This window comes from Homarus americanus, unplaced genomic scaffold (assembly GCF_018991925.1).
Source record: "Homarus americanus isolate GMGI-L3 unplaced genomic scaffold, GMGI_Hamer_2.0 scaffold47254, whole genome shotgun sequence".
Taxonomy (NCBI): Eukaryota; Metazoa; Arthropoda; class Malacostraca; order Decapoda; family Nephropidae; genus Homarus; species Homarus americanus.
In genome coordinates, this window is record NW_024738685.1 from 55,175 (window position 1) to 76,664 (window position 21,490).

At 43.4% G+C, this 21,490-nt stretch overlaps 1 protein-coding gene across 3 annotated transcripts in view; it reads left to right on the plus strand.

The window, feature by feature from the left end:
* LOC121874310 overlaps positions 1 to 21,490 on the plus strand; it is a 90,119-nt gene that overhangs the window by 36,176 nt on the left and 32,453 nt on the right. The window contains exons 2-3 of one of the 3 annotated variants that reach the window (XM_042378409.1): positions 276 to 370; positions 484 to 533. The exons of 1 other annotated variant lie outside the window; for it this stretch is intronic. In XM_042378409.1, coding sequence (XP_042234343.1) covers positions 518 to 533 — 16 coding nt within the window. In that variant the 5' untranslated portion in view covers positions 276 to 370; positions 484 to 517. The remainder of the gene's footprint in view (positions 1 to 275; positions 371 to 483; positions 534 to 21,490) is intronic. One more of the 3 variants, XM_042378410.1, reaches the window with a different exon arrangement.

The window sequence follows — 21,490 nt, forward strand, 5'->3', positions numbered from 1 at the left end:
GCTGGATAATGATGGTTGAGAGAGTAAAGTGCCCATTAGTCTGGGTCCATGACTTAGGCAATGTCTGAAACAATTTATTATAGATTATACCAGGATTTTGTTGGTAAATCATTATATAGTGTTTTTATTATTTTCATTTGTGCCTCATACTTATGACTCTAGAGTAACTTCACATTGACTGCACTGTTTCTTCTCTTCGTGTTGTGTAACGTAATATCTTCGTGTATTACTCTCTCCATTAAGACACCCAAGAACTTATTTTCCCCGAATTTCAGAAATAAATCCGATCTTGGCAACCATAAGGTCGCCATCTTCATCAGGAAGAATTTTACCTGTGATCGGATCTTCGTGTTGGGGGATCCAGCTAAGGGTCAGAACATTATGCTCACGTACGACCTGATTCTGGATTGATAACATAATATGGTGCTCTGACGTTCACGAGGCCCGAGGCTATATAAACACCTGGAATTCCCTATGTTTCAGGTCAGTTGGTGTGGTGGAGTCGGAGGAGAGTGTTATGGAATCTTCAGCGGGTGAGTATCGGGCGATGAGTCTTAGATGTTTGTGAAGATCTTGATAGCTCTTAAAAGGGTGGAAATTGTGATCGGATTGTGTATGTGTGGTGGTGTGGGTTGGGTGGGGGCATCCGTGAGTCAGTACCTACAAGTTATAGTTAACGAGATGCTGATGAGTGTCGAGGGAGAGTTGTAAGTCTAGACCATACTAGACTAGTGGTCTTGTTTCCAAGTTTTGTAAATCTAAATATATCTCACACAGACAGATAGACAGACATAGAGACAGACACACACACACGCACGCACTCTTGCCTTTGACCTTACCTTCCCTGGTTTCTCACTCTCCGACCATCAGCACTTTCCAAAAGCCACCTTTCACCACCCAGCGCCAGCATCACCCAGACAGACGCAGAATAGTGATATAACAAGATGTATTACTCATTGCCTCTCACATATAACGTGCAATATATTCATTTCTACTCCTGCACAACGTAATCTTTGTCACACATAACGTGCGCACTCACCCATGCTCATCTGAGAGGGCTGAAGCCTTTTCTGTTGAAATTCCATTTTGCAGACATCTACATAACAAAATTCACTTAACCCGGACTAACACTCACTGAACTCCCTGTCATGTTGTGTTTTTGCTGTGTCATATAACCACCACCAGTTCAAATCATCCTGCTTTAAATATCTTCCGTCATTAGCATTGGTACACAGGGCACCTTGATGGATAGCTATCAGACGTCTCCCTTCGTGTTTTATTTGCTGAGGATAAAATTAAATGTTGTTCTTCTCTCACAAATGACGACGACACTTGCAGTCTTACTATCAATCTATGTACAGTATAAGATTGTCTTAACATAAACATCGATTTTTTTTACTGATTCTACGGGTGATTTCTAATGTTAGTTCATGGATTTTTTTTTTTAAACTGAGATAATGACAAAAATACTCTGTACTTTGTATGCCGTTGCTTATGTTTACTTCTGTTTAACTTAAAGCCTCGTTACTAATTTAACAGTTAATACATATATGCCAGCGCCAGTTCCATTCAGTAACCGGAGAGGTTCCTTCTAGGCTACGAACCTGTTAAAGAAATTTTCCAGATATACTTATATCAGCAATAGGGTTCAAATAACTTTAAAACACCTTGTAAATTTATTATTTACTTTGAGTTAATTTATTACGGATATACTGTAGATGACACCATGTTCACTCATTTAATTAGAGCCTCAACCTTCCCATTAATACCTAATACTTCAGGCTAATAATACCTGTTAACCTAAAAATCTTCGAAACTTGTACCAGTCACGTTTTTAGGTTACCTGCTTTATATTTAGGTTACCTGGCCGCTTTTTTAGGTTCCTGCTCTATTTGTTAAATTTACCTGCTCATTTTTTAAGGTTACTTGCAATTTATTTTAGATTACCTGTTCGATTTTTTAGAATACCTGCTTTGTTTTTTAAAGTTACCTGCGCTTTTAGGTTACCTGCTCATTTTGTTAGATTACCTGCTCATTTTTTTAGATTACCTGCTCATTTTGTTAGATTACCTGCTCATTTTTTAAGGATTCCTCTGTAGTTGTTTTTTTTAAAGGTTAGAAGCTCATCACACCGGAAATTATATCAGTCACGTCTAAACCACAAGAGTAATACACAACAAAGGATATTCTGGGATTTCCTAGACAACAACAACTACGACGATAATCAATGATGATGAGATGTGTATTTTCCGGAGTAGGACACACACACACACACACACACACACACACACACACACACACACACACACACACACACACACACACACACACACACACACACCTACCTTTGATGTCTTTGGTGTATTCATGTATTCCTATCACCTGAAGATTAGTCCAGGCTCCTCTCCACGAGCTTATTAAATTTACCTGATAACTAAACACCTTCATGCTATACCTGAGGGGTTAGGTTTAAGTTTGGTTAAATTTTAGATAAAGATAATTTAGTTAGATGAGATTAGGTTTGGTTAAGTTAGGTTAGCGGTAGATTGGTCAATCTTAATATGATATAAACTGTGGGGAGTGTAACCAAATATGTTCATGTGATTCGAATATTCTGACAAGTTTGTAGTGTGTGTGTGTGTGTGTAATGTCAACACAACCAAGTACAACCCCCTAAAAAATAGGTTGTCTGACGGGTATGTTAAGACGCTGTTTAGATTTGCCCGTTGCTTGTTTTCAGTTTGTTTCGACCAAGCAAGCAAGCAAGCAAGCAAGCAGGTGGTATTTTCAACCCCTGATATAATGCATCCAATATGTAAGCATAATTTATAGTTTTGCACACTCGTAATGTAGGTAACGTGTAATGTAAATCTTAAATTCTAAACTTCTAGCACAAGTGTGAGTGTGTGTGTCAACCTTTGGTGTAATGGTCAGCATGCTCACATCGCAAGCGAGCGGACTCGGGTTCAATGCCCGGCCAGGGCGAAACTATGGGCAAATTTCTTTACGCCATTTGCCTCTCTCTACCCAGCATTAATTGGGAACCTGGATGTTAATCGATTTGCGGATCGTGTTCCGGGGTAATGGTTTGCCAGTGCAGTTGGCGAGTTGTCCGGCCTTCTCGGACTATTCCTTGACACTGGGTCATGCAACTCGTTAATTTATGACGTTGTTGTTGTGTTGGCGACAGCTTCTGCACCTTAAAAACAACTTCACGCCTAGGTGGCCCTTGGGCCGGCAATCCTCGTTACACGAGGGGCAACCACTATTATGTGTGTGGTGCTTAAGGTGCCAGGATTCTTACCACTGATGACGTACGCTGAAAAAAAAAGGACCTTGGGTTAGATTTACTAAACCATCAACTTGTTTGCGGCTGGTGCTGGATGTAGAAATAATATTGTTGTCTTTCGTTGAGTCTTTACCTGAGCGCTATTTCTCTGCTAACAATGATATTCTTCAATTTTTAGTGCGTTCGATCATTATGACAGCACCGCACACGCACGCACACACACACACACACACACACACACACACACACTAAATTGGCTGCTAGCTTCTGCACATTTTCGAGCTTAACGTTTTGTGACGTTTTCCGAAATATAAGGTCGAGCTTAACAGTATAGTATAGAAGCAATAAAAAAAAAAATACAATAAGAAGAAGTTAAGGAACACTACTCATGATTAAAGATGATTCGGCTGACTTTAACTCGGTAAAAACAAATTTCACAGTTGGTTAAGAAATAATAGGATAACTGCTCTCCCATCCCCCTAAACACGATGGCTCTGTCGTGTGATGATCAACTTGTTCTTTACAGCTGTGTTTTCTTTCCTCTCAGTAAGGTGTTGCCATGGTGTACTAGAGGTGGTGAGGAGAGAGATGTTGGTTCGGGGGCCAGTCAGGTTCTCGTGAGATGACAGGGTGAAGTTCTCTGCTGTTGGCAAGTAATAATAATGCTGATAATACTGTATATTAAGATGACTTCTTAAAACTTTTCATGACGTCCACCAAAATACTTAAACATCTCGTAACGTCCACCAAAATACTTAAACATCTCGTAACGTCCACCAAAATACTTAAACATCTCGTAACGTCCACCAAAATACTTAAACATCTCGTAACGTCCACCAAAATACTTAAACATCTCGTAACGTCCACCAAAATACTTAAACATCTCGTAACGTCCACCAAAATACTTAAACATCCCGTAACGTCCACCAAAATACTTAAACATCTCGTAACGTCCACCAAAATACTTAAACATCCCGTAACGTCCACCAAAATACTTCAAACTTCTCGTGATGTCGACTAAAATACAATAAAAAAAATATTCTGCACCTCGGGATCTGACAGTCTTCGCAGCGATCACTGACGGAGGCCATGTTAATTTGGTAAGGTTGGTACTTCTACTTGTGTTATGCATTGTGTAACCAGTACGATGTATTCTGTATATCATGTATAGTTGACAGGAATACATATCAAACCCATGTTGTTCAGAATTCTTGGTCCGGTGTGTCATATTGTAAAGGTACAGAATTTTTTGTTGACTACATGAACCATATTTTCAGATGTTCGTAAGTTTTTTTTACAATTACTGAAGCCAATATGACTGGCGGCGAACACGACTGTACACTGTAGTTCTGCTGCAAGTAAATGAAAACTCTCTAAAATATGGATATTTAGGGTCATTCTCAGTAGCGTCGGAGATTTGGTGTTCCCCTAATGCTGGCAACTGGTCATGACCCTCTTATCACCTTGCGCTGTATATTATATAGTCTACAATGTTCTGACAATAGACGAGTAATGCATATATACCACACACCCTCTATCGGCCTACGAGGGCATGTGGAAGGACCCTCAGCTTTTCTGTTGATATTTCTTCTTTTTTTCAGAATTTCTGCCTATCTGAAGAAATTTATACTCCGTAACCTACTAAGCATCCTGTGAAACTCCCTGCCATTGATTTGTTCCTCTATTATAGTACCACCGGCTTAAATCATGCTGCTTCTAATATCTTCAGTCTTTAACAGGGGGACACTTCGGGCAATAGATTCAACTGCACTTGCCAAAGAAAATATTGCTACAAATAAAAAGTGTTGCAAATTACCAGAAGTAGAGGTAGCAGTTGACCCACTTAAACCACACTTACATTACATCTCTCTCTGTCTATTGTAAGAATTGCGGTCACAACACACAGCCAAGTAATGTTAGTTGACAGTATATATTATAATTTAACACCAGCTACATGATTGCACACGTTCACAATAGCATAACTCGTCTTGTGGCTGGCGGTTTAAACCATTAAGGCCATTGCTGTATGTCTGTGGCAATCCCCATCTTCCCTAACCTTCACCTCTCTCTCTCTCTCTCTACCTGCACATGTTCCGGCCCGTCTCTTTTCTTCCTACCCCCGAGCCGTCCCATCTCCCCCTCCCAGCCGTCCCATCTCCCAGCCGTCCCATCTCCCTCCCAGCCGGCTAATCTCTCCCAGCCGTCCTGTCTCCCCTCCCCAGCCGTCCCCACCCCCCCCTCCAGCTCCATCCCCTCCCCAGCCGGCCACCCCCTCCCAGCCGGGCCCATCTCCCCCCTCCCCAGCCGTCCCATCTCCCACTCCCAGCCGTCCCATCTCCCTCCCCAGCCTGTGGGCCACACCCTCCCTCCCAGCCGTCCCATCTACCCCCTCCCAGTCCCATCTCCTCCCAGCCGTCCCATCTCCCCCTCCCAGCCGGTCCCATCTACCCCTCCCCCTGAGATCTCCCCTCCCAGCCGCCCATCTCCCCTCCCCAGCCGCCCATCTCCCAGCTGGCCACCCCCTCCAGCTGGCCCACCCTCCTGTCCCATCTCACCATGTCCTCCAGTCACGCCCACTCAACTTTGCTTCCACTTCATCTCCTACTATTCTCCAGATGGGCCAATCCAGTTCTATGGCACTTAGATAATTGCAGAGACAACTTGACACAGTTTACCTCATCTTAAAAGTGATTGACACATCAGTCAAATTATGCCAGTGTGCTGATTGGTCAACGTCCACCATAATATCTATTGATTGGTCAACGTCCACCATAATATCTACTGATTGGTCAACGTCCACCATAATATCTACTGATTGGTCAACGTCCACCATAATATCTACTGATTGGTCAACGTCCACCATAATATCTACTGATTGGTCAACGTCCTCCATAATATCTACTGATTGGTCAACATCTGCTGACTGGTCCTGGTTCACCCCTCCCAATACCCTCCCCTCCTTCTGTCTTCATCCCTTCCCCTCCCCTTCGTCTTCACCCAATACCCTCCCCTTCTCCCTGTCTCCACCCCTTCCCCTCCCCTTCTCCCTGACTCATCCCCTTCTCCCTTGACCCACCCCTCACCCCCCCTGTTCTCCCTCTTCTCCTCGTCTCCCCACCCTTTCCCTCCCCTTTCTCCCTGACTCCTCCCTTCCTCCCTGACTCCCACCCCTTTACCCCATGTCTCCTTCTCCCTGCTTCTCCCCCTCTCCTCGACCTCTCTGTCTCCTCCCCTACCCCGTCTCCACCCCATCCCTCACCCTATCTTACCACCGCTTGCTTGTACTGAACTAAACAAACAAAGTACTGGAAATACTCTTGAACACTCAACGCCACAACATCCTCACCACTGGGATCTGATAAACACCCTTTGTGATCTCTCCTCTGTACGTAATCTCCTTTGTGCTACCGGTCACAGGCGAGTATGGGGTGCATAGTAAACTAGCTTCTGTCCCCGTAAAAAAAAAAAAAAAAAATCAATCCCCACCCCTCCCTTCTTTATCTCTCCACCTCCCCCCACCCACCCACCCAGTCTTCTCGGGGAAGGGAAGGCGGTCGAGAGCCAGTGCCGTCCACACTGCCTCCTTATTTGCCGAAGGTTTAGAATACAGTTTGCTTTATCTCCACTACCCCTACCTTATGTGACAATGTGGCTTTTTTCACAACATCTTTAAGTCTAAGATGATGAAATTTAGTTTTTATAAACGTAATCAATGATCCATTCATTATTATTGTCCTCACCCTGTGTGTGTGTGTGTGTGTGTGTGTGTTTATTGGGCACCCCCCTACATCCTTGTGTAAGGTGAAGCGCAGAAGCGTTTACAGCGCCCAACAGGGAAGCATGCTAAGTGAACTAGCCATAAAGCATATGGACGAGACATATATTATATTGGGTAAAAATAGCGAAATCCAATCGTTGTTTTCTTCTTTTATTGAAAAAATATTGTTTATATAATTCCTGAGTGTAAATCAACCATAACTTCCACTATTTATGAGTGTGGAGGGAGAGGACGGCGGCTGTGTAAATAGACCGTTTAATCACGTCCGTTCGATGTAAGAGTATGAGTGTGACTGCCGTGAGTAGTGACCCATCGAGGGAGAACGGAATAGGCACGTCGTCCTCCCTCGAGGGAAGACGGAGCCATCCACGATGGCTCTCAAATAACGTCTTCCTCTAGTCAAGGATATCAAACTACTGCCGCTTTGGGTGGCCAGAAAGCCGGCTACTAAATGCCTTAACTCAGCATAATATGACGCAGCTTTCCGTGGGCACACCTTATCACGTGCACGGAACATGTCACCTCATAGCCAGTGGAAAGTTACAGGGGATGAATCAGTATATAAATCAAATGTAATTAACCCATTTATATAATTCTTCTGTTTATGTCTCATGAGTTAAGGGCGTAGAAGCCTGAGCAGTCAAGGGCGTAGAAGCCTGAAGAGTCAATCGTTTATGTCTAAGCAAGTTATTGGAAGCTCCAACAACTTGTCCCTGAATAGGAATTCGCAATTTTCGATTTAGAGCAGGTACCTACTTTGCTGCTAGGTGAACAGGGACCAAGGGAGGCTAGGAAATGTGTCTGAACAACTTTCCACCGGCCCGGGAATCGAACCCGTGATATCTTGCTTGCGAGGCAAGAGCGGTACCGTTCTACCTACCGGCGCCCCTATGTGTGTGTGTGTGTGTGCCTTTGGCAGAGTCCGTACCCGTGTCTTCAGCTGTAGGGAGCTGAAATTATCTACAAACTTGCATGTATATCGAGCAGTGGTCCTCCCCACCCTGCTATATGGCAGCGAGACATGGGTCACATACAGGAGGCACCTCAAGGCACTTGGAAACTTTCACCAACGTAGTCTACGTTCTATCCTCCGAGTTCGCTGGGAAGACAAGAGAACAAATGCCAGTATTCTCGCCGACACCAAATATGGGAGCATCGAGGCTACCATTATCCATGAACAACTACACTGGACTGGCCATGTTACCCGCATGGACGACAGTAGACTTCCAAAGCAGCTACTTTACAGTCACCTAACGAATAGTAAATGTAATGATTGCGGGCAACTGAAAAGGTTATAAGGATAGTCATAATACAACCCTGAAAAAGTGCCAAATCGACCCCCTCACCTGGGAGACGATTACTGCACACCGTAACGCTTGGAGCACCACACAAGAAGGTATTAATACTTTCGAGTTAGCCCGACTGCATACCGAGGCAGACAAGCGCCAACGCCGGAAAGATGCTGCCGCTGGCCCTCCAGCACTAGATGCAGCTCCCCACATGTGCATCATCTGTGGACGACCCTGCCGGTCTCGATTCGATTTCTAGTCACCTCAGAGCTCACCAACGAAGGTGACATCCTTAATAACGCATATCATTGTATCATAGCTGGATGATCGTCATACTCGATTCCGAGTGACAGCTAAGTAGTAGTAGTAGTAGTAGTAGTAATGTCTGTGTGTGTATTTGTTTTCCCCCCAAATAACCTTGATAATAAAACTTTGGTGCGTACAGTATTATTCAATTATCGCGCAGCCTTGAGGCAAAACATCAATATACAGACTTGTGTGGTAGACGAGTGAGGGAGGTATGGGGTGGGGGCTTGACTGTTTCCATCACCATTATCTTGCTCGCTCAGCCGCTGGTGATGTTACAAGTTGCATACAGAGTTGCTAATCTCTGGGCAAACGGCTGTGAGGCAGAGCAGTAATCTATATTGCTTGGCTCTGTGTGTGTGTGTGTGTGTGTTACCGTATACTATACTGAAGGAGACACTGGTCTTGATGTTTGCAAACCTATGAAGCCGAACATAACGTAACGTAACGTAACCTAAACCCTGTCTATCAAACCTAACCTGATATCTACTCAAAAGTAACATAACTTGATATTAAAAAAAATAGTCTCGAACTTAACCAAACCTATGTTTAATCCACACGTGAATTTTACCTACGCTTAAGCAGCACTTAAATTTAACCTAACCTTACCTTTAATTTAACGTATTCTTAACATAACCTTAAATTTAAACTAACGTAAAATACTATATTAACGCATCTTTTGCCTAACCTTAGCGGTAATCTTAGATGCTAACCTAATCTGACAAACCGATTCCAATCACCCTGTCTTAACTCAGGCTAAAGAAAACATGCCCAAAATAACCTAAATTAACCCAAAAGTATTAAAACTTGATAAAAGTTAAACCGTTTTAATGCTGTCAACTTGTTTCACGTGTTTTGATTTTATTTTCTCGCCAGGAATTATAATATGGGGTTTTCCAGTGTGATTCTGGCTTCAAAATACTCACCTGAAAAATAGACACCTCGGTTTATTTCACCTGGAGAATAACCACCCAAATTCTACCTAAGGGAGGGTAAGGTGAGCGTTAGGGAGGTTAATCTTCAGGTGAAATAAGCCAGGGTGTCTAATCTTTAGGTGACCTCTGGTCTATTATTATTACAATGGTAAAATTAATACTGCATACTGTAGTGAATTTTGTCCGACTGGATTTTGTCCGATGTAATTTCTTCTACAGGATGTTGTACTGTATACAGTAGCCTTGTGGGATATTTCATATTGTTTTTTGTTTTTTCATCCAGTGGGAAAAGCTTCACACGATAATAACCGCAGAGGAAACTGTGTGGTGTGATATTGTAGCTTCTGAGGCGTGACGGACGAGGTTGGTCATGGTACGGATGAGTGCGTGATTAGCAAGTCCTTTGTGTGTGCAGGTGAACGCCGGAGGTAATTAAGCTATTGTGTACTTGTGTCTCGGAAACAATCATGGATCTGGCTTAACAAATTTCACATACGTCAACTTGCCCATTTAGCTGAGACCTCAGAACACAACAAACATAGCTACGATACATAGAAGTATTCTCAGGTAACATACGTAATTGTTTTCCTCCTAGCAAGGGGTATGAACACGTATCTAATTGTCTTACGCATTTTACGACACAAATATTGTTCAGCAGTATACTTCCTACTGAACTTTCTCCACGACCTTAGGATACGCGCAAAGCTCAGTAGTTCGTTTTTCTTAATTCAAAGTTCAGTGATTGTTTTTGTTTTTTTTCAATTCGTCGAGGGCCTGTAATAGGCACTGGTATCATAGATATATTTGCTCAAGAGGAAGAGATTCTTTAATCCATCGGGAGATTGTGAGATTTATAAACTACAAAAATATTCTCTGGCCTAAACAGTTGTTCCTACCCGATTAATATTATTATTATTATTTTATTCATTAGTTTACACATTCTTGTAAACAACCTTATTCTTGTCTTCTGTAGTCTTGTTATGCTCTGGTATTTGGCCTCAAGCTCTTGTACATTTGAGCACATCGCCACGACTGTACAAAATAAGCAGTGACCCTGAGCTTAAGTAATCTATTCCTCACACACACGCAACTCGGGAAATACTGGAATACCAAGCGAGGCTGTTTGCTTTCATAATAACAACACATGATACTAACAATAATGATCAATAAAAATACAAATTAATGATGACAGTAAGCAACGACAGAGTAATAAATATATTTTTGTTAAACGAATTTCCAGTATACAGATACAAAGGAACAAGGAACAAACACGGCTACAGATAATTCATATTACAGTATTGTCTCGCCTCCAGGATATACAGTAATGTGTATGCATGTCATGACTCAGGCTGAAACTTTTTACTCCGAATCTTGTCCACGCAAGATACTGCACCAAACTAACTCACCCATCTTGTTACTGCGTAGAACCGTAGATAGTTAAGACAGAATCCTATTGTTGGCCTGTCAGCTCCTTATCTGGCTCAAGTTCAAACACAATGCTCAGTAATTTACATCGGGTGTATTAGTGAGTGATGATGTTTTACCGGCAAAACGTAGGGTTCACATTTCCAAAGGTTTTACGTGAAACTACATATTGTATTTATAACCGTATGCTACCTCTAATGAAGGTAGAGTAACAGCAATTTTGACCCCATTTTAGGTTGTCAAAACTACACCGTAAGTTATGTGAAACAGTCAGAATAATTTAGAGAACCTCATTTTGAAGTGATTTTTATAACCCAAAGCTTTAAGAATTCGGTCCCATTAATCGAATAACGGTTAACCCCTCTCCCCCAACTCTCACGTCAATTGTTTCATCCACAGATGTGTGATGAGAACTTCCTTGTTGTTAACTCAGACCCACGATTGACGGTTTTATTTTTTTACTCACGATCATTTTTTTGTATCAAACGGATTTCCTGAGTTGGTGTGTGTGTGTGTGTGTGTGTGTGTGTGTGTGTGTGTGTGTGTGTGTGTGTGTGTCTCTCCACACACAGGGTGGTGAAATGCGTCTAGTGTGGCAGCATTATGTTAGTGTTCAGGTGCAAGCACTGCTTGCTCCGTCTCACTTTCAGCTGCCGCCGCTGGCTAGCCCTCGTAGCGAATAGGGAAGCAACTTGCATAGGTCTTCCCCTACCAGTATACAGCCTCCTCACCGTCAAGACTCCGGCTGTGCCTCCTCGTGGCAACACACGGTAACTGGGTGCCTCGTTAGCACAGGCTAGATCAGCAGGGGATCTCGGAGTAGCAGTGGGCCCAGAGGGACGGTGCATAGGCTCACTGGCATGTGGACACGTCCTGGCGCCTACCAACCACCGCCCCGCTACCTTGGCAGGTATAAGGTTATGGGAGTAAACTCCGAACGAAAAATCTGCGGTGGAGCCCCGCATCAGGCAGACATGCTTACAGAGCTCCAACAAGACCCCCAACGGCAGTTTAGGAAGAAGAGGTGACCACCATGGAAACCCAACGACTACACCGGTGGACGAAGGCAATGCCTGATGGACAGGCTACTAAGGCGAAACCCAACAAGCTGGGCTATCGGCAGTCCATTGCAACTCTCCCTCTCCCCAGCCGTTGCAACACTTGCACCACTGGATCAAGAGAAGGGAGAGCCAAGATGTGTGGTTGCAGTCTGCGCTCCTGCCTCACCACATAAATCAACTAACACACAGCCATCACCCAGCTCATCATACCTCTCATCATCATCAGAACCTCTATACCCCCAAAAGTCCTATGGCGACGGACGAGTGGCAACAGGGACAGGCAGAGATGACTGCCGGGAGTCTCTAGTCACAACTCTGCACATGGGTGGCAGAGATAAGATGGGTGTTTATGCACTGGGATCTAGGCAGCAGTGCAATCCAGGCCTATCTGTGCGACTGAGCAGCCCTTCCGAGGAGCTACTCTGCTCACCCCACATAGGGAGGGGGCGAGAAAAGGTGCCCTAAACATAGCCTGCCTAAAAACCAACCTGATTGGACAACCGCACCCAGTAAGGTCATCCTTATGCGATCGAAAACACAATCAAAATCAGATCCAAACAAAAACAAACTATACAACCTCTTATGGTCGCTGCATGGAATGTCAGGACCCTTCTGGATACTGGCACAAATGCACGTCCTGAAAGAAGAACTGCTCTTGTGGCAAAAGAACTGGCTAGGTATAACATCGACATAGCAGCCATCAGTGAGTCCCGGCTCCCAGACGAGGGCCAACTCACAGAACGGGGGTCTGGCTACACCTTCTTCTGGAAGGGGAAGCCTGCTGCGGAGAGAAACAGCATTTATGGTGTTGTCTTTGCCATCCGCCAATGCATCCTACACAGGCTAACTGAAATGCCTATTGGGATCAACGAGCGCCTCATGACTCTTCGAGTCCCACTGAATCACCCACGTCATGCCTTCTTCATCAGTGCATATGCCCCAACACTGGATGCAGAGGATGACATCAAGGAGGCCTTTTACACCGACCTTGATAGAGTGCTAACCTCTATCCCCAGAGAAGACAAGGTTGTGCTCATTGGCGACTTCAATGCCTGAATTGGCAGAGATGCTAACATTTGGCAGGGAACCATAGGGAGAAATGGACAAGGCAAGTGTAATCCCAACGGCCTACTCCTCCTCAACAAGTGTGCTGCTCATAACCTCACTATCACCAATACCTTGTTTAGGCAGGCTGACAAGTTCAAGGGTTCGTGGCAACACCCAGATCCAACACTGGCATCTCACTGACTATATCATTGTCAGAAAAAGCGATTGCCGAGATGTCCTCATCACCCGTGCCATGCGTGACTCAGATCTCTGTGACACCGATCATCGACTTCACATCGCCCCAAAACGGCGAAGGCACCAAGCCTCCAGAAGAGGTTTTAATACTAAGCGTCTGGAGGATCCAGCGGTAGCACATGCTTTCAGAGAACAGCTCGAACGGTAACTACATAACTAAAGACGACGAAGGCCCTCAGCGCTGGAAAGAGCACTACCATTCATTGCTCAACCAAAACACAGATGTGGATGTCCTGACTACCCAGCAGGTCCCTCAGCATCCAGAGCTGACCCACCTCAGCTTTCCTCCATCCCTGGATGAGGTAGTTACTGCCATCAAACAGATGAAAAATAACAAAGCCTCAGGGCCTGATGGAATCCCAGCCGAGGTGTACTCTTATAAAGCAGAACCTCTGCTTACCAGCTGTCTCCTCTCTCTCCTGGAGAATATATGGGAAAAGGAAGAAATCTCCCAAGCTCTTAAAGAACAAGGGAGACTGGTCAGACTGTGGCAACTACCGTGGGATCTCGCTGCTCTCTGTAGCTGGCAAGATTATCGCTTGAGTCCTCCTAAACAGACTTCTTCCTGAGGCAGAAAACTTTCTCCCAGAACCTCAATGTGGTTTTAAAACGTCACGTGGCACCACTGACATGATCTTTTCTGCCCGCCAGATACAGGAAAAGTGCAGAGAACAGCGTTGTGACCTGTGCATGGCTTTCATCGACCTAACCCATGCCTTTGACTCGGTCAACAGGGAGGCCCTCTGATGGACCCTCAGCCGTTTTGGCTGCCCACCAAAATTCATCGCCATTGTGAGGCAACTCCACGATCGCATGAACGGCAGTGTCCTGCACAATGGCACCCAGTCAGAGTTCTTCCCCATCCAAACAGGGGTTAAACTAGGGTGTGTACTGGCACCAACTCTCTTTTCCATCTTCTTGGCTGCCTTCCTTACTCGTGCCAGTGCCAATTTAGCCAGCAGGGTGAACATCATGTACAGGGTGAAGGGGGGTCTTTTCAACATAAGACGACTCCAGGCAAGAACAAAGGTGTCGGCAGCTTCCATTACTGAACTTCAGTATGCAGACGACCTCACCCTTGTTGCTCACACTGTACACGACCTACAGGAGATCCTGAACACCTACGCAGACGCGTATGCACACTTCGGCCTTGAGATGAATGTTCACTCACGTGCCATAGTTTCGATGCCCCCTCTATCCCTACTCCTGGCTCGAGGGAAGTCGTAGTCAGGGCTGCAAACCGTATAGTGATGTTAAGTATAGTGATGCTAAATAAAGTGTTGTGAAGTCACTAAAAAACCTGTATCGTGCATATATTCTCTCAAATATTACATCATGAACTGCTATTCGTACAATCCGGCGAAGCTTCGAGCTACCACACCACTAAACGATTGGTGGGGGAAAGTGAGAGGGGGGAGGGGGGGGGGCGTTCGGTTTGAAGCCAAGGTTACGACTTCCATCGAGTCAAGAGTAGGGGTAGTGGCGGACAACTATCCCACTCGTTACAGTCCTTACAGGGATTTGTACGTTCCGGAGCTACGAAAAGGAAATTACTGATCTTAAATGTGGCTACGCATCGTGATTATGATTAACTTTGCGTCAGATGCATTTCCTGCCTAAATGAGAAACTCAAACTCCAGGGTATGGTATTTATTTATATGAACAATAACTTCACTATTAGTAAAAAAAAAAAAAAAATTGCCTTTTAAGTATTTATCTTGAAGTTTGTTTTTTGCTTGAGCTGTTGATTTTCATTATCACTAATTGTTTAAGTGTTTATTTATCTGTCAAAGGATATATCATTGTTAGGAAGAGCAATATAATAACCGTAGACGCCAAATACACAGTAATATTTGCTTTGAGTAAACAGATATTGTTGCACAGTATGTATATTTCCCGGGGTGTGAGAACGTTCCCCTCACAGGACAACCGGCTGTTGCCCTTCTTGGTTCACCGGACATTATCCCTTACCGTATTGACAACACGTGGCGTGTGTGTGTTTCACACCACAAAAAAATTTACGTAATATATAAAGTGCAGCTCGAAAAAAGAGCACATTACTGTACTTAGCACTGAACTCCCATTATAGAAGATAAACCCCAGAACAACAACACTAGTGGGATTTCAGTGTTTTGATTATGTTGTATTACATATTTTTAAAGATGCGTATTTAGGTTCTGACCATTTATATAAATACTGTACTTTCCAAAAACGTTTTATGTCAATAAAGCTCAAAATAGATTTAAATGCGAATCAAGCTTAGGCTGACTTGTTCATACACCAATGAACACACTGTTCATTCATACATACATACATAGCGCCAAAGGAAATAACATTAAAAGGGAATCTGAATAGAGTTCATTCAAAAGTCTGGCGCCATTGTTATTCTAAGAAAAAAATATATAGAATGAGAGAAATAGACGTAAAAATTTTTTTAAATCTACTATTATTTTTTGTTCTGTGCAATGAACGTTCTCACAGTACTTGGCTCCTCCCTCCCCTCGGCTCTTTAATGTTTCACATCCTCGCAGCTCCTCCCTCGGATAAAGTAACTTTGTTTGGTGCTTTGGGATATATAGAGTGAATTATGTTAGCGGTGGTTAAGTTACATAAGGATAGTTATTATGGATTAAGTTAGATCAACTCAAATAACATGGTTCGGTTAGATTTAGGTTACAAACACACACTGAAATCCACGAGAAAATGATTGCAACTTATTTGGTTTGGTGGACGAATTAAAACAAGAATAGAAATGGGTGAGGAACATCGGGTGAATGTATATATTGTTTTTATTTTTAACTAACATGCGAATAAAAAAAAGTGAAAGGTGAAGGAAAAAATACGAGTGGCGCCGAGAACCAGGAGCAGCACTGAGGTGAAGAAGGACGAAGGGGAAGGGGAAAGAGAATTTGTTATGGTGGAGAGGTAACGAGCCTAGCAGCTGGACGCACGCAGGCAGTGGCGTCTTGTCCACCCTCCCTCACCCCACCTCCTTGAATCATCCACCATATGCGTTCCACCCCTCTTATAATTGAAAAAGAAACACAGCATGCATAGTAGCCACATTTTACTACATATTAGCACCTTCACCACAGCAAGCCTAGCCCTAGAACCACCACAGAAAAGCCTAGCACCATAATCACCACATCAAGCCTAGCGCCAAAACAAAGGCAAACCTAGCACCATTACCGCCATAACAAGCATTGCAGTTCAACTTTACAAGACTAACATCAACACCCATAACATGACACCATAACCAGAACCTTGGTGTCATAATTACCACCACCACCACAACCTTAAGTGTCATAATTACCACCACAATAAGCATAACAACACCATAACCAGAACCTTAGTGTCATAATTACAACCACATCCTTGACCACCGAAGGGTCAAGACGTACCTGGCGCTCCTCTCGGAGCAGCCAGGTCAACTGTTAAGTTGGCCCATACCAACCCCCTCCCCTGAACCCTCCTCCCCACCGGAATATCAACAAGTTCTCGCCAGAAGTTACAATTTCATTTAGGAAAGGAACGGAACCAGTGTTAAACAGAGGTGAACAGTGGTGAACAGTGCTTAAGTCAGTGAGAACAACTCAACAGTAACAGTCGTACCCAAGTTAACCTTCACACAGTGAGGTCCCAGGTACCCAGTGATAACGGCCCGCGAGACCCAACAACAACCAGCGATGTGTTAATCCGTCTACGATAGGAAGGCCTGGGACCAAACCTCACTCATATAACACCATCTGTGAGGGAATTACTACACCACATGTCCCTCATAACACCATATGTGAGGGAATTACTACACCACGTCAAGTCCCTCATCACACCATCTGTGAGGGAATTACTACACCACGTGAGGCCCCTCATAACACCATCTGTGAGGGAGTTACTACACCACGTGAGGCCCCCATAACACCATCTGTGAGGAATTACTACACCACGTGAGGCCCCTCATAACACCATCTGTGAGGGAGTTACTACACCACGTGAGGTCCCTCATAACACCATCTGTGAGGTAATTACTACACCACGTGAGGTCCCTCACCATCTGTGAGGTAATTACTGCACCACGTGAGGTCCCTCATAACACCATCTGTGAGGGAATTACTACACCACGTGATGCCCCTCATAACACCATCTGTGAGGGATTACTACACCACGTGAGGTCCCTCATAACACCATCTGTGAGGTAATTACTACACCACGTGAGGTCCCTCATAACACCATCTATGAGGGAATTACTACACCACGTGAGGCCCCTCATAACACCATCTGAATTACTACACCACGTGAGTTCCTCCTAACACCATCTGGGAGGGAGTTACTACACTACGAGTTTGCTGTTCAACACCTACATTAATCTGTATGTTCACTGTATATTCCTTTACCTTTCTCTAATGAAGGCTTTTGTTAAACCACCAATGTATGTAATAAGTCATTTATGTCCAATGTATATTTTCAGCCTTCGGGCTGCAGAACTTTTTCAATAAACCGTTAATTATTATTATTATTATTATTATTATTATTATTATTAACTTTAAATTGGAACCATAACCACAAACTTATCACCACAACAGTTACAAGTTGAAAACCACAATCATGGCATCCTAAACACTCTAAAGTAATTTTGCACCATAATCAAGGTACTATAACCTTCCCAAGCGTTCACCAGTCACACGTTTAACACCCTTTTAATAACACCATAATGCCCTAAACTTATACCTTGTCACAGCACCAATGTTTTGTGACTTTGTGACACCAAATACTAGTCGAGAAGTGATTGGCAGTCCGATTTATTCATCTAGGACCATTATTTGACTTCATTCCGACTATATTTGGCTACATTTGGGTAATTAGTCGGACCCTCCTTGCTGCGTGCGTCTCTTCCACCAGTTATTACTATGAGTTTCTTAATTTTTTTCCTCTTATGTTGTTTATTCTTCTTTACTTCTTTCATTCGCTATTATTATCACCTTATTTTATATTTTCTAATTTGCTGGTTTTCTACCTATAATTATTTACCTTATTATTGTCTCTGTTTCCTTGTTTTATTTTATTTTTTCCTCTTGAAAGTTTACTTCTTTATTTCCCTTTTTATTATGATGTTATTGTAAAAAAAAAAAAGTGAGATCCTGAAAACATAATATGAACTGACGTCACTGGGGCTTGTATTACAGGCACAAGTGCTTATGATTAACGCTATTATTATTATTGTCGTTGTTGTGAAATACGACTACTTCTCTCACGCCTGCTTAAGTTTCAGTATATGTCATGAGTAGGCTTAGGATAATTATGCATATTTTAACTATTTTTGAGCTTAAGTGCATATTTGTAACTTTTCTTTTCATATGGCATATTCTTGAAAAGTTCTTTGGTATTTATGATAAATTGATAAATATTATATATATATTATAGTACTTTGTCATAATTTACTCATAAGTCTCATAATAATCATAAGGGCCATAGATAGTGACGTCTATACGGCTCAATAGCCTGTGGATGGCTAGGCCGTAACTTGCTGGTCAGTGAACGCGGGACAACTGTACATGATTGATTCGTGTATCGGACATGTGACGCACCAGGGTACAGAGGGTTGTCATTCATGAGTTCCAGCGGCAACTGCTTAGAGTTCTTGTTTTTACTCCATTGACAAGATCGCTCCGGAGATAATCCCCCCCCCCCTTTTTTTTTTACATGTAATACATAAACATACTAACTAATCTATAAAGTGGTCCTTTTGACATTGTTATATATACTTCCTGGAGGTTGCTGGTGGTCCGTGCTTCCGGGTCCTGTGTGTTCCACGTTAACGTAAGACAATCCCGCAAAATTTCACCAGAGAAAATTACAACTGACCATATTCGACAATATTTCACCACAAGATTAGTTGAGTTGACTGGATACTACTTGTTCGAGTTTCTATTATCCTTTTGGTGAGCTTTGGTTAACTGGGATTTTCCTTTCGTTTTAGAGAAATGATAAAGTTATCAAACACACCTACACATATCCCAGTAGACTTGCTTCCTGTTGTTACAGCGGTCCGAGCTTCCGGTGTCGTTCTTGCCTGGTCATAACGAATGTGTTATTGTTTCAAAAGATGACTTGTTGGCTTTCATAAGAACAAAGACGCTCATTGTGCGCAGATTATATCATTTATGGCTATCATGTACACGGTTACACTCTCTCACTGTTGGTGGGTGCTCTCTATTGCTCTTGGCCGGCAACAAGAAAATAGTGTGCGTCCTTCTATCCTTGTTGTTGTTTATCCGTCCATCTACTAAAAATAGTAATTTAGACGAATTTCTATCAAGTTGTGTGATGGATGAACCCTCCAAGGTTTCGAACGAGTTCCATGGTCGGCATTTTCCCTCGGTACAGTATTTTCGAGAAACAGTATATTGTTTTCTATTCCCTCTTCACAGCTACGGGTAACACTGACGGTAACTCGTTATACTTTTGTATTAGAAGACACACAAGCAGTAGTCTCAAATGCCTATAAAGCAAATGTAAGCAGTTCCCAGGTAGTAGGCAGCTATCAAACAGGGAGGTACTACCGCCTGGGAAGATATTGGAAGCATAATGTGTTGTCTAACGGTAGACCCTGCTGCCATATGGCATCACGAAAATTGTGACCAAGTCCCAGGTTGCTGATCTGTCTTTCTGCCACATTTACACACAACTGCAGGGCCTCAATTGTCTCTCTTACTATTGACAACACAACATATATAACCGTACTCACTCTTGATCTGATCTGTTCTATTCTTTCGATTCCTTTATTCTCCTCTGATGGCAGTTGACAATAATACTGAAGCGGGTCCTTCTCGGATGGGTCCCACTGGTCGGGAAGGTTGTGGACTCCAGGGCCGACCTGATTATCATCAAACTACTGGGGCCTCAACTGACGTCATCGTTGTTGCTGGAGGATCGGCTTTTTTCACACTTAATTTTTCCAACATTCGCGGCCTGAGATCCAATTTTCCTTCTGTGCAGCACCATCTATTAACCTCTTCCCCCGACCTCTTACTATTATCTGAACTTCAACTGACCAAAGCAGCTTCACCCAAACCTTTTCAAGTCTCCAACTACAACCTTTATACCTCTTTCCGTTCTAAGGGAGGTGTATGCGCCTGCTGCAACACACGCACACCTACAGCTCGACTCACGGATCTTGAATATTCCCTTTATGATGTCATCTGGCTCAAAATATCTCTACCACCTATGACTATTTTTATTGGTTTCCTATACCGTTCTCCCAACTCTACCAACTATTTAGAACTCTTTCAGTATCTCACTTCTTGCCATGAGTCGTTACTATCCACACACCCCAACACCGAGATCCTCTACCTAGGGGATTTCAATGTACATCACAGAGAGTGGCTTGGCTCTGCAAGGGATGACCCAGGTGGGCTCAGGCACTCTCGTTTTCCTTACTTAATGATCTGGAACAAACAATGAAACACCCTACACGCATGGTAGAAGCCGTACCGCTCTTGCCTCGCAAGTCAGATGTCACGGGTTCGATTCCCGGGCCGGTGGAAAAGTTGTTTGGACATACTTCCTAGCCCCCATTAGTCCCTGTTCACCTAGCAGTAAAGTAGGTACCTGTTGTAAATCAAAAGTTGCGAATTCGTATTCAGGTAAAGTTGTTGGAGCTTCCAATAACTTGATGACAAAAACCATTGACTCTTCAGGCTTCTACGCCCTTGACCCTTCAGACTTCTACGTCCTTAACTCATGAGACATAAAGGCAAGCATGAACTTAGCATGCTTCCGTGTTGGGCTCTGTAAACGCTTCTGAGCTTCACTTTACACAGGATGTAGAGGGGTGCCCAATAAAAAAAAATGATAATTACCTGTGTACTGTTCAGCTCTCGAACTTAAATTTATCCTTATCTATGCATTTAAGAGATCTTGGGTGATTATTATCGTGACATACACAGTTTTTAAACCCCCTTTAATTTTCCAATTTTATCGCGTTATGTTAGAGATATCTCCAGTCGTTAACCTGTATGTTAGTAACCCACTCCCTCCACCTGTATGTTAGTAACCCACTCCCTCCACCTGTATGTTAGTAACCCACTCCCTCCACCTGTATGTTAGTA